At 46.5% G+C, this 13,968-nt stretch overlaps 1 protein-coding gene across 1 annotated transcript; it reads left to right on the plus strand.

Moving 5' to 3' along the window:
- The first annotated feature begins 8,824 nt into the window (after positions 1 to 8,824).
- Positions 8,825 to 12,923, plus strand: SOWAHB (sosondowah ankyrin repeat domain family member B). The gene has a single exon (XM_003414139.3). It carries the CDS (start codon positions 8,835 to 8,837, stop codon positions 11,211 to 11,213), a length of 2,379 nt encoding a protein of 792 aa, XP_003414187.2. The 5' UTR covers positions 8,825 to 8,834; the 3' UTR covers positions 11,214 to 12,923.
- The last annotated feature ends 1,045 nt before the right edge of the window (positions 12,924 to 13,968 follow it).

Consider the following 13,968-nt stretch of genomic DNA (forward strand, 5'->3'; position numbering starts at 1 on the left):
AGCAGAGATAGGGGACGATATACACCATGCCACACAAAGATCACCAAAGAGCCAAGGAATAGAAGCTGAAGTGACAAGGACCCTTCCCCAGAGCCAACAGAGAGAAGAAAGCCTTCCCTTAGAGCTGGTACCCTAAATTTGGACATCTGGCCTCCTAGCTGTGAGAAAATAAATTTCTGCTTGTTAAAGCCACCCACTTGTGGTGTTTCTCTTATAGCAGCACTGGAAAACTAAAACACTGCCTACCTGAAAACACTGCCCTAGAGCATCACATAAGGGAAAAATAAACTTTTACTGCATTAGAGTCATTACAAGTTTGGGTTTATCTGTTATAGCAGTTTAGCTTACCATTTGTTGTTGTTATTGTTGTTAGTTGCTGCTGAGTTGATTCCAATTCATGGCAACCCCATGTGTGCAGAGTAAAAAGGCTGTGACCTTTCGGGAGCAGATCACCAGGTCTGTCTTCTGAGATGCCTCTGACCCTAACTAGTGCAAAATAGATGAAATAATGGATTCAGACATACCAGTGGTCATGAAGATGGCACAAGACCAGGCAATATTTCATCCTTTTATACCTAGGTTGCTATAAGTTGGAGTCAGCTCAACGGCAAACACCAATAACTAATGTGATAGCCGTTCTTTCTTCTTTCTGTACTCTATGAGAAAAGTGGCACTCTGCTGTCCTGTCCCAGGGAATCCCTCTATCTGGGAATTGAGCCCCAATCCCAAGCCCTGTTCCATCAATTATTTACTCTCTCCTCTAGGTCTTCAACTTATACTTTCCTGGTTCTTTTCCCTCAGCGCATAGCCATGATCATATCTAACAACTACAAATAATAATAATAATCTCAGTTACACGGTCTTTTATTTTCTTATCTAGCATTCTAGTTCTCCTTCCTTTCATGGTCAAGTTTTTTTTTTTTGCCTCTACTCTCTCACCCCACTCATTCCACCCCTCTGTGACCTGGCTTCTGTCCCCACCACTCTTCTGAAACTGCTCCATTTCAGGCCCTGGCGACCTAACAGACCATGGTCATATTTCACTTATCTAACTTGGCATCATCTCTAGAAAGCTGTCTCTCCTTCTGCTTCTGTGATACCATGCTCAGTGGTGTACCTTTTCACCTTCTAGAAAGTTTGTTCTTCTTTCAATTTGGTGAATGTGGGTTTACACCCTGTTATGGGTTAAATTGTCCCCCCACCCGCAGCAAATATGTGTTGGAATTCCAACCTCGATATGTACAGATGTGATCCTGTTTGGAAACAGGGTTTTCTCTGTTATGTTAATTAAATCATACCCATGTAAGGTGGGTTCTAAAGCTAGTCATAGTTGCTTCCTAGCTAGAGAAGGAGCAGATCTGATACAAAGATGTGCACACGTAGGGGAAGACAGATGGCATGTGAGGATCATCGACAAGCCAAGAAGGCCCAGGACAAGCTACAAGGACGGAATTGACACAGCTGACCCTGATTTGGACGTTCAGCCTCCAGAACTGTAAGAAAATTAATTTCTGTTCTTTAAAGGCAGCCACTTGTGATTTTTCTGTTACAGCAACACGAAGAAACAAAGATACCCATTGTACATCTCCCTTCTCATCTCCTACATATCTCTAAGGAATTTTAACCTCAACTGTGCTTTAAATGACCATTTATATGTGTTAATGCCACACATCCTTGGAACCTTAAATCTTCTAGATATTTCTATTTGCATGGCTTTATAGGCACTTCAAACTTATTATATCTAAAAATAAATTTATCATCTTTCTCATTTCCCAAACCTATTCCTTCTATATTTCTTTAACCAGGTAGATGGTAACACGTCCATCCAGCAACTCAGGCCAGATGCATGAGAACAAGCCAAGCTTGTTCCTCACTCCCCAGACTACTCCAGTTCCAAATCCTGTTGAATTCACCTACTAAATATTTCTCAAATCCATCTGCTTATCTCCCTCCATCTGACAGTGCTGAAATCAGACTTTTTCATCCCTTTCCTGGATCATCTCAGTGATCTCTGGTCTGGTCTCCCTGCCTCATTTTCCTTCTCCATTCTGAAGATTTAATGTTGTTGATTTCTTTGTTGTTGTTATTCAATTTATTTCTTTTTTCTTTATGCTCTTTTTCAAACTAAAAAGCAGTATATTCTCATTGTAAAAATAGTTTATAAGGCTATAACAAAAAAGTCAAAGTCACCTTCATGTAGTCCTCAAATCGTACCCCCCAAATACACACACAAACTTTTTTTTTCCCCCTAAATATAGGATCTTATTAAACATGCAGGAAACCCTGGTGGTGTAGTTGTTAAGAGCTATGACTGCTAACCAAAAGGTTGGCAGTTCAAATCTACCAGGTGCTCCTTGGAAACCCTATGGGGCAGTACCACTCTGAGTCGGAATCAATTTGGGGGCAACAGATTTTTATTATTATTAAACATGCTGCGTTTCATCTATTTTAAGAGGCGCTTCCCCCCCCACGTGCATATTTTAACATCTCTGAAGTCAGAATATGTCATACACTCAATAAACAAAAAACCAAACCCACTGCCACTGAGTCGATTCTGACTCATAAGAACCCTATAGGACAGAGTAGAACTGCCCTATATAGTTCCCAAGGAGTGGCTGGTGGATTCGAACTGCCGACCTTTTGGTCAGCAGCAATAGCTCTTAACCACTATGCCACTGGGGTGTCTTAAAAAAAAAATAACAAAAAAACAGCTTCTGTGGAGTTGTTTCTGACTCATGGCAATTCCATGTGTTACAGGGTAGAGCTGCTCCATAGGGCTTTCGTAGCTGTAATCTTTATGGAAGTGATTTTTCCGCAGGGCCACTGGGTGGGTTTGAACTGCCAATCTTTGAGTTAGTAGTTGATCACAAGCCGTTTTCACCACCCAGGGACCTAATGGTGCTTTGTTGTTGTTAGTTGCCTCAAGTTCATTCAGACTCATGGTGACCGCCTGTGTGCCATGTGTGCAGAGTAGAACTGCTCCATAGGGTTTTCAAGGCTGTGATCTTTTGGAAGCAGAACGCCAGCCCTGACTTCAGAAACTCCTCTAGGTAGGTTCCGGCTGCCAATCTTTTGGCTAGAAGTTGAGCACTTAACCTTCTGTGCTACCCAGGGACTCTTCCAATGGTGCCTTAGATTTGGTTAAATAAAATACTATTCTGCAGTGTGCTTTTTATTCATTACGATCAGTTATGATTCCAAACCACTGCTTACCTCCAGGATGATCTTTCTAAAGTACAAATCTGGTCAGGTCACTTTCCTCCCAAATTTTTCAAAGGCTCTCCAAAAGCAGAGATGGAGTGGGGAGGTTGCAAATCCAAGGGTGCACCAGACACTTGCATCCCCATGAGGGACGGAATGACATTTCGAGGCACCACAAATATAAAATGTGCCTGACTGAGGCAGACGGACAAGAGGTGGGAAGGCACTTCTGCTGACGCTTCCTGCTATCCCTTATGTGTGGGTCAGAAAGGCTTTAATATTCTTCACGTCGGAGTGTTCCCACATCCAGTAGTCTTGGAGCATAACATGTGAGAAAGAAGTGTGTCAACACAGATACAGATCTTCATCTAGTTTCCTGCTTTAGCAAGTTTTCAAGTAATGAAGCCAGTAAATTATTTTATAAATATACTTAGAGCAACGCAAGGTGATCTAGTATTATGTAGAAACCCCCTGAAATAAATACATTAAATTTTCTATAACAGAAAATTGAAAGTGACCAACAAGCCAATAGTCAGGCACCATTTTTTGTTAAATTTTTTAAATTGTGCTTTAAGTGAAAGTTTACAAATCAAGTCAGTCTCTCATACAAAAGCTTATATACACTTTGCTATGTACTTCTAGCTGCTCTCCCCCTAATGAGACAGCACACTCCTCCTCTCCATCCCGTATTCCCTGTGTCCATTTAGCCAGCTCCTGTTCCCCTCTGCTTTCTCATCTCACCTCCAGACAGGAGCTGCCCACACAGTCTTCATGTGTCTACTTGAGCCAAGAAGCTCACTCCTCACCAATATAATTTTCTGTCTTATAGTCCAGTCCAATCCCTGACTGAAGAGTTGGCTTTGGGAATGATTCCAGTCTTGGGTTAACAGAAGTTCCAGGGACCATGACCTCTGGGGTCCTTCTAGTCTCAGTCAGACCATTAAGTCTGGTCTTTTTACCAGAATTTGAGGGCTGCATCCCACTGTTCTGCTCCATTAGGGATCATCTGTTTTGTTGCCTGTCACAGCAGTCATGGGCTGTAGCCAGGCACCATCTAGTTCTTCTGGTCTCATACTGATGTTGTCTCTGGTTTATAAGGCCTTTTCTGTCTCTTGGGCTTATATTTACCTTGCATTTTTGTGTTATTTATTCTCCTTTGCTCCAGGTGGGTTGAGACCAATTGATGCACCTTAGATGGCCGCTTGCTAGAGTTTAAAACCCCAGACGCCAGTCACCAAAGTGGGATGTAGAATGTTTTCTTAATATATTTTGTTATGCCAATGGACTTAGATGTCCCCTAAAACCATGGTCCCCAGACCTCTGCCCCTGCTACTCTGGCCTTCGAAGCATTTGGTTTTTGTTAAATATTTTTGTAAATAATCATTTATTATGTCTTTTAGGAAAAATATAAAGAAAATACAAGTAAGGAAAAAGTATTTTTAATACCCCAAAACATTAATGAAAGGGCTTCAATGTTCTATTCATCTTGATATTGGGGGTAAGTGGTGCAACTTAGAGACTGACCCTGGGCACTGGTTACCCTAGCTATGCCCTGTCCACAAGGCCATTCATCTTCTGACTCTCACCTACTTTTGCACTCTTCGGAACATCCACACATCTTGTTCCTTAAAGCCAAACAAACCTATTTGCAGTTAGTTCCCCAAATGCGCTATGCTAAGCCGGATCTCCGTGTCTTTGTGATGATGTTTCCTCTGCCTTAGAGGCTCTTCTTGCCTTTTCTACTCAAAGCTGCCTCTTACAGGAAATTGTCCCTGATCCCCCGAGCTGAGCCCTTTATGCACCTCCGCTCAACGTTCTCAGCATAGAGTGCATGTCTGTTAAAACACTTAATACATAGGCTCATGCAATTTCTCTTGCTTATTGCTCCCAGTAAATAGTGAGGTCCTTGTGCACTCTTTCTTGTTTATACCCATTTCCAACAATGCCAGGGCAACATAAATCCAGCTGCTGTCAAGTCAATTCCAACTTATGATGACCCCATGTACTTCCAAATGGAACTGTGCTCCACAGGGTTTTCATGGTTATGACTTTTCAGAAGCAGATTGCCAGGCCTTTCTTCCTAGGCACCTCTGCATGGGTGTGAACCACCAATCTTTTGATTAGTAACTGAGCACCTGTTTGCTCTGTCCAGGGACTCCTAGGGCAACATGGATGATCCATAAATATTTTTGGAAATAATGAACTGCATATTGAGGGAGGCAGGAAAATGCTTGCTGTGATAGGGTGAAGAGCATTCTAATTAACTATCCCCTTAACCTGGGGACAAGAGAGAGAAAAAGAAGGAAAAAAGGTCTGGATGCTGAAGCACTCTGGGCACCCAGAAATCTAAGGTGGCTGGAATTTTTTTCCTTCTCTTTTCCTACTTTCTACTCCTACAAACCTACTAATTCCACCCTCAATTAAAGCTAATCTGATTTCAAAAACCACAGCCTTGATGGCCTCCCCTTCCTTTTTCCTTAGTCCCGCTAAGCGCTTCAAGTCTAAATCTTTATCTTATCATCCCCCTCTTGTAACTAGCCCTCTACTTTATAACCAGAGGTTTCAAAAGTACCAAGGGGATTCTTTCCACTTACTGCTTCAAAATGCACACCTGAGTTTTCCACCTGATGCCCTCCTGCCTTATACATGGGTGCACCTCTCAGTCTCATCAAGACTCGATGCTAGGAAATAAACACAAAAGGAAGCTGAAGTTTAGTTGTTGTTGTTGTTGTTAGGTGCCATCGAGTTGGTTCTGATACAGCAACCCTATGTACAACAGAATGAAACACTGCCAGGTCCTGCGCCATCCTCATGACCGTTTTGTTATGCTCGAGCCCATTGTTGCAGCTACTGTGTCAATCCATCTCAGTGAGGGTCTTCCTCTTTTTTGCTGACCCACTACTGTCTTAGTCATCTAGTGCTGCCATAACAGAAATACCACAAGTGGATGGCTTTAACAAAGAGAAATTTATTTCCTCACAGTCTAGTAGGTTACAAGTCCAAATTCAGGGCGTCGGCTCCAGGGGGAAGGCTTCTTTCTCTGTCGGCTCTGGAGGAAGGTCCTTGTCCTCAATCTTCCCCTGGTCATGGAGCTTCTTAGGCACAGGGACGCTGGGTCGAAAGGATGGACTGCACTCTGTTCTTGGTTCTGCTTTCTTGGTGGTATGAGGTCCCTAACTCTCTGCTTGCTTCCCTTACCCTTTATCTCTTGAGAGATAAAAGGTGATGCAGACCACACCCCAGGGAAACTCCCTTTACACTGCAACAAGGAGGTGACCTGAGTAAGGGAGTAAGGGTGAATTAAAATCCCACCCTAATTCTCTTAACATAAAATTACAATCACAAAATGGAGGACATCTACACAATACTGGGAATCATGGCCTAATCAAGTTGACACATATTTTTGCGGGGACACAATTCAATCCATGACACTCTACTTTACCAAGCATGATGCTACGTGAGACAAAGTCTTGCCATCCTTGCTTCTAGCTGTACTTCCTTTAATACAAGTTTAACACAAACCTTTATTTATCAATTAACCTAAAGGCTTGATATTATGTAGGGTCTTGTGTCTCTATATAAAACCAGTGTCCTCCTCTTAGCTCAGTTTTTTGGTTCACATTCTAGAAAATGCCAGAAATAGACAAAAGTGTTTCCCTGTCCTTCCTTCTGACCTAGATAATTTAAAGCCATGGATTCCAGTTTAATCATGGAAAAGCAACTGGGTACTCTTGGGGACTTACAGCCCAGCTGATGTGGCTTATGTGGCAGTCATTAGTTTGGTCCACGCTAAAATACATTGGCAATTGTGGGGGCAACATACTTTCAAGATTCTTCCTTGGCAAAAAGGACAAGGAGATGTGAGATAATCAGAAATAGTAGAGCAAAAGGAGTAGTGGAAAGATGAGGGGAGGGCAGGAAAGAAGAGTGGTGAATGACAGTGAAGGAAAAAACAGAGAGGAAACAGAGACTTTACATAATAGAAAAAATAACAGATATGAGAGGATTCCGATAAGAAAAGAAAAAGGCATGCTGTCAGGGTAGGGGCTAAGGACAGCAAGGACATCACCTAACTACAAGAATTGGGAAGGCTAACTAAAGAAAAGAATGGAGGACGGCTTCCAACCACCGGAGTTAAATAGATAAAACAATTAAAGTACCTTGGGCATTTAAATAGGACTGATAAAGAACAGGGAGGGGCACATCCAGGATCTCAACTCGAAGACCAGAGGATTATTAAATAAAAGGAAGGGTCAACGTGTGGAGAGCTAAAATGAAAGAGGGGAAAGCAGCTGTTAGAAAATAAGACTTAACAGTAAAGCCGGGCTTGAGGAGGGAATGAAGAAGACAGTGCCAACCTACATATGCACTCCAAATAGGGGCAAGTCCGCAGCCCCTCAAGGGTTCGTTCTGTCGTCATTCTGGCATCAAATTAGGCTAGTCTGTAATACCCTCAGCATTTTGAATATGTGGAGGAATCCTTAGAAAAGTCATCTTCACCACATAAGCAAACACAAAAAGAGTGTACAGATCTCTTCTGTACAGAAATCTTAAGAGTAAATCAAAACAAAGTAACAGTAGGCATCAAATATCTTAACTGTTGAGACATAACTCTTGTTCATTTTAGCTGCTGGAGCAATCAACTTACAATTTTTTTTTTTCCCTCTTCGTCATAATGAGAGACAATTATGAAGGAAAAAGAAAAGGCCGAAACCGACACCGGCCAATAATCATCAGGGTGACTTCTCTCGTCAGTACAGACTTGGGTGTATTCGGATCCCTTGGAACTGGTGCCGGAGGAGCAGCCCAGGCAATATCTCCGCATGAAGAGGGACTTGGTTTGGATGCAAAGTGAATTTCCCCGACCTCACTGTTGCCTCAGGGAACCTGAAATGTCTCCCTCACAGTATTAACAAAGAAAGGCACTTTGTGGACAGTCCGCAGAGTGCGGATTAATTTACCCCTTCTCCCCGCCGCCGACTTCAGCCATAACTTACGCAGCTCATGGAGAGGGCAGGAACAGGTCTTCGATTACTTTCGTTTCCTACGCGGCCGAGACCCAGGAGCGGCCAGTCGCCTACCTGCCTTCCACTTTCCGGGCGGGAGCTGCTGCGCCTCCTGCAGAGCGGTTCGCTGCCGGCTCCCGCTTCCTCGCGGCCTCGCCTACGGGAGCTCCCTCCGGCTCTGACCCGCCTGCCTCATCCGGAATGGGTGGCAGGGGGTGGGAGAGACCTCGGAGGGCGGAGGGACCTGAAGAGGCGGGCCGGGCCCTTCGCCCAGAGCCAGAGAGGAGGCGTAGTCAGGGCGCAGGTGAAAACGACTCCGACCTATCCCGGGAAGTTTCGCTGCAGGGACTCGCTTCGAGAGGCCCGCGTTGCGCCGGGTCAGGCTGGGAGCCGCCCTCTCCCACCCGGGTTGCGCGCGGGGACTGAGCTGGGAGCCGCCCCTCGGGGGGACCTGCGGCCCACCTGGCGCGCTCCGGGCTGCAGGCAGCGCCGGCCTCCGCGGCTGATGGAGACGGGTGGCGCCGCCCGGAGCTCAGGTGACTCACGCCGGGCCAGGGTTTCGGCTGGTGGAGGAGAGCGCCTGGAGGGCGAGACGCAGGCACCCCGGGGACCAGGGACAAGGCAGCGATGGCCCGGGAGCTGAGCCAGGAGGCACTGCTGGACTTTCTGTGCCAGGCAGGGGGCCGAGTGACCAATGCCGCTTTGCTAAGCCACTTCAAGAGCTTCCTTCGAGACCCCGACGCGCCCCCCAGCCAGCACCAGCGCCGCCGCGAGCTCTTTAAGGGCTTCGTCAACTCGGTCGCCGCAGTGCGCCAGGACCCCGACGGCACCAAGTACGTGGTGCTTAAGAGGAGGTACAGGGACCTTTTGGGGGAGGAAGGGCTGCAACGACCCCGTGACCCGCCCACGGCCGCCGCCCGTGCGGGGGGAGCTGCGCCCTGCTCCCCGAGAGGCGAGCGTCCGGGGGAGCCCAAGCCGCAGCCCAGGCGGCAGCGCGACAAGGAGCAAGAGGAGGAGCCAGCAGGTGCTGCAGCGGGAGTCACGGACCCAAGTTGCAATGGACTCCCGGTCAGTGGCGCCCGGGAGGCGGCCCCGGGAGGCGACGGGCAGAGGGTCAGCTCCGGGCAGAGGTCGCCGGGGCCAGCGGCTGCCCAGGCCCGAGTGCGGTGCGCGGCGGCGGGGTCGCAGGGCCATTGCTGCTGGGAATGCCTACAGAACAGCTTGGGGGAGCTCCCGGGCGAGCGGCACCTGAGCGCGCTCCCGGACCCTGCCACCGCCGGGCAGAAGGCGGCGCGGGCTCAGCCTGCCCAGGATGACCGCGGGGCTCCCCGGCAGCGGCTGAAAGGCTTGCCAGCTGAGCCCGCGCAGGAGCCTGCAGTGGCCCACTTGCCTCCCGCGACCATCGAGGCTGTCGGAAGCAGGGTTTCCCCGCCAGCTCTCCGGCCCCACCCTTCTCCCGCGGGTGACCGGCGCGAGCTGTTGGCCCCAGGCGCCCCACACTACTTTTCGACCCTGCAGCAGCAGCAGCAGCAGCGCACTGTAGAGTGGGTGGCCAGACACCCCCAGACGCCTGAGGCCCGGGACCAGGGCCCCATCCGGGCCTGGTCGGTGCTGCCAGATAACTTCCTCCAGCTGTCCTTGGAACCGGGCTTCTGGGTCCCGGAGAGGAACTCAGCGCCACCAGGCCCCGCCCTTTCTTCTCACTCTCACTTTGCTGTTGTTCCTAACGAGTCCTCTGAATCCTGGTCCTGGAACCCTCCACCGACAGTCTTTCGTAGCATCCGTTGTCAGTTGTCCCTCCAAGACCTGGATGACTTTGTGGATCAGGAGAGCCATGGCAGTGAGGAGAGCAGCAGTGGGCCCAGAGAGTCCCCTGGGGGTTCTGAAGATGGCCTTCAGGTTGCCATGGGCACCCCAGTTTGGGGAAAGCTCAGGAGTCCAGCTGAGGGCATTTCTCTATCTCCAAACAAGGGCAACCCCAGCAGGAGTCATCCGGGCTTCAGGAACAGAGGGGATGGCCACAACACTCAGAAAGTCACAGGAGGGGCTAATGGCCTAGCAGGCTACCACCAGGAACCTGTGTCCTGGCCAGCTCCCAAGTTAAGGCGATCCCTCAGGAGGAGCTCTCAGGCAGGGAGAGGCAAATTGTCCTCCTCTGATGAGGAGTTGCTTGATGAAGACTTGCTAAAAAGGAGTCGACGCCCACTTCGCTCCAGGAAACCCTCCAAGGCAGGGGCAGTGCCCAGCCCAAGGGTGGAGGCTGCCTTGACACCAAAACCTGTGGACTTTAAGACTGCTGTTGCTGAGCAGGGTCAGTTACACAGCTCATGGGCTTCCTGTAGGGATGGGCCTGCAGTCTTGGGCATGCACAGACCTGAGCACAAGTCATCCCTGGTGCCCCTAGATGCCAGGGAGCATGAATGGATTGTGAAGCTTGCCAGTGGCTCCTGGATTCAGGTGCTGACCTTGTTCTGGGAGGACCCCCAGCTGGCTTTGCACAAAGACTTCTTGACAGGGTACACTGCCTTGCATTGGATGGCCAAGCATGGCAACATCAGAGCCCTTCAGGACTTGGTCTCAGGAGCACAGAAGGCAGGGATTGCTCTCGATGTAAATGTGAGGTCCAGTTGTGGGTACACCCCGCTGCACCTTGCAGCCATTCACGGCCACCAGGGGGTCATCAAATTGCTAGTGCAAAGGCTGTCTTCTCAGGTGAATGTCCGGGACAGCAGTGGAAAGAAGCCATGGCAGTATTTGACCAGTAATACCTCTGGGGAAATATGGCAGCTACTGGGAGCCCCTCGGGGCAAACCCATTTTCCCCGTCTATTCCTTAGTCCGAAGTTCTTCCTCCACCAGGAAGGCCAAGAGCCGGGATGTGTCTAGAAGCGTCACCCGGAAGACTTCCTTTGCTGCATTACTCAAAAGTCAGCACAGCAAATGGAAATTGGCCAACCAGTATGAGAAATTCCCCACTCCAAGGGAAAGAGAAGAGTATAGTGACTGAAGTGGGCCCTTTTCTCCAACATGCAGTCACCACACCCTCATTCTTGAGCTGCTCAATAAGAGAATTCAGGGGGAATAGAAAACTTGCCAAGGAGTTGGTGAAGAGAGAGGTCAAGTGAGATTGCCCAGTGTTTACCTCCCTGGATTTTATATGAGCACATTTGGACCCCAAGGGTTATCCAAGCTTGAAGGCTCAAGTCCTAGGGTTAGTGAAATCTAGGCGAGGGACAGAATCAGGTACTGAAAAACTAGGAGGTACTCTCCTTGCCACCACTGATCTGGGTACAATAAGCTACATTATTTCCTATAGCAGCTATCCCAGGCCTTGGCTGGAGAGGGAACTGAAGTCTAACAAAAAAAAGAGAGAGGTAATTCGAGGAATTGATGAAGCTCAAACAAAATCCTCTTTGGCTAGTAGCTCTCTGGCTTCTGTTCATTTGGAGAATAAATCTTGGCTGAGGGTAGAAAGCACCAGGTTTGAAATCAGATGGCTCCTCTTTTTTCTTTTTTTGGCATTCAAATCCGTAAAATAAAAATTATTACTGGAGAGTAGGATTTGGTTTAAAAGATTCCTCAGCCCTGTCCCTGAGTCTTTCTTTAGGTGCTCCATGGTAGTTAAAGTGTAAGATGATTAGTACCTCTTTTGTGTCTCTTTTCCACTGATCAGAGAAGCAATTGAGCAAGATTCAGTTACAACTTTGACCCCATGCCCTGAAGAAATGACTGATAGTTAAAACCTGACCAAACCCACTGCTGTCGAGTTGATCCTGACTCATAGCAACTCTATAGGACAGAGTAGAACTGCCTCATAGGGTTTCCAAGGAGCACCTGGTGGATTAGAACTGCCAGCCAAACAGCTGTAGCTCTTAACCACTGCACCACCAGGGTTTCCAACTGACTGGCCCTGCTTTTTTGTATCAACCCCAACATAAAAACATAAAAAACATGTGGCTTATTTGCGTGGTGACTGAATCCATTTTTTAATAGTAGAGAAACTCCCTGTGTTACAAAAAACAGAATTATCATTAGTAATTTTCAATAGGTTTGAATAGCCAATCTTCATACTCATCAAAAGAGAGAAAGGATTTCACTATGGGGAAGAGTGAGGATTGAGAGGAGAATGACTCTCTACCATGAATTTTCTGAACTGTTAAATATAATTTTATTTGCACTAAACTTGTTGCCAATTAAGATTAAATATTAGCCTTGAAGTACTGTATATCTAACAGGAAGTGCTCCTTTTAGTTGGTTATGAAGGGACTGGTCATTGTAGGTCAGTGAAATGAGACAATGACTGAAACGGCAGTAGAACATCGGGATTTCAGAATGCAGACTCCAAGAGGGCTGAAAAATGAGCCATTGAAAGCGAAAAATGCTCATTTTGGGGGGGAAGTGTCGTGTATTTTGGCAATGATGCTGTATTTTAAAAGTATTTTTGTGTTTACCCTACTAAAATATCAACAGATCTTCATAGTTGATGTCACATATACTCATTACTGTTAACTTTCTTCTTTTGGAAATTGTCTCTCAGTGTCACATATTTGTTTCTTTGTATTTTGCAGAAATAAATATATCTCTGTTCTACCAGAAAACAAAAAAGTAGAAATGAGAAATAAATCTTTTCCAAATAGACCTGTAAAAGGGACATAACTTTGGCAAATCAAATCAAGAAAAAAGAAACAATCACAGACAGCAGGGCATGATTAACCAAAAAAAAAAAAACAAAAACAAACCAAACCTGTTGCCATCGAGTTGATTCCGACTCATGGCAACCCTATAGGTCAGATTAGAACTGCCCCATAGAGTTTCCAGGAAGCGGCTGGTAGATTTGAGCTGCCGACCTTTTGATTAGCAGCTGTAGTACTTAACCACTACACTACAGGGTTTCCAGGGCATGATTAGAAGAGATGAAAATTTAAGAGAGTACAAGGTAGGCATCTATATAAATACTCTAGTAAATAGGTGATTTTTCAAGGAAAAGATTGCTAAATGTCATCTTCTTTTAAAAGCTTTACCATATTGTTATCACTTCATTAATTTATTCCACAAATATTTTTGCTTAGTGCTGTGGGATTCACAAAGGTGAGTGGACAATGGTCTCAGTCTTCTTGACACTTAAAATCTAACAATATTTGTTGTTCAATTGATTTATACTCTATCTTGTTCCCAAGGTGTCCTTTAAACTTACATTCGATTTGATATATTTGTAAAAAATATATTTGATATATTTGTAAAAAAAAAAAGATGGTATTAGGAATGAAGACAAACAACTGCAATGCAAGAAAAAAAATTCTAAGTGTCTTAAGTGCAAAAATAAATGCTCTGGAGGGTTTCAAAGGAGAGATTCCTCTGGGCTGGGAAAATCAGGGAGGACTTCAGGGAGGACAGCAATCTTCAAGCGAGTGGTGCTAGCTTTCCAAAAAAACCAGCTTTGTTAGCTCTACCACATTCTTGGCTTCTGCTTCAGTGTGTGACTTACAGAGCACTTGTGTTGGCTGACTGCTCACTGGTTAGAACACAGTCCTGGATTGTAAGCTGGTTCTCACATGGATTAATCATGTTCCTCTGGCCTTGTCATGCCTATGACTCTGGACAACTCTTACATGGTCAACACGATAGATTGAGGTGGCAGAAGAGGTTGTTGAAGGCAGAGTAAAGCACAGATCTGACCCTGTAACCCTCTGCTCTTGCTCATGTCTTAAAGTCCAGACTAGGAGGACTGCCAGGCCCAGCCTACTTTTCTAGCCTCCTGCCAG

This window comes from Loxodonta africana, chromosome 5 (genome assembly GCF_030014295.1).
Source record: "Loxodonta africana isolate mLoxAfr1 chromosome 5, mLoxAfr1.hap2, whole genome shotgun sequence".
Lineage (NCBI taxonomy): Eukaryota > Metazoa > Chordata > Mammalia > Proboscidea > Elephantidae > Loxodonta > Loxodonta africana.

Bases quoted from the DNA above. Each gene is read 5' to 3' on its own strand.
- SOWAHB (XM_003414139.3), top strand. From the start codon at position 8,835: ATGGCCCGGGAGCTGAGCCAGGAGGCACTGCTGGACTTTCTGTGCCAG.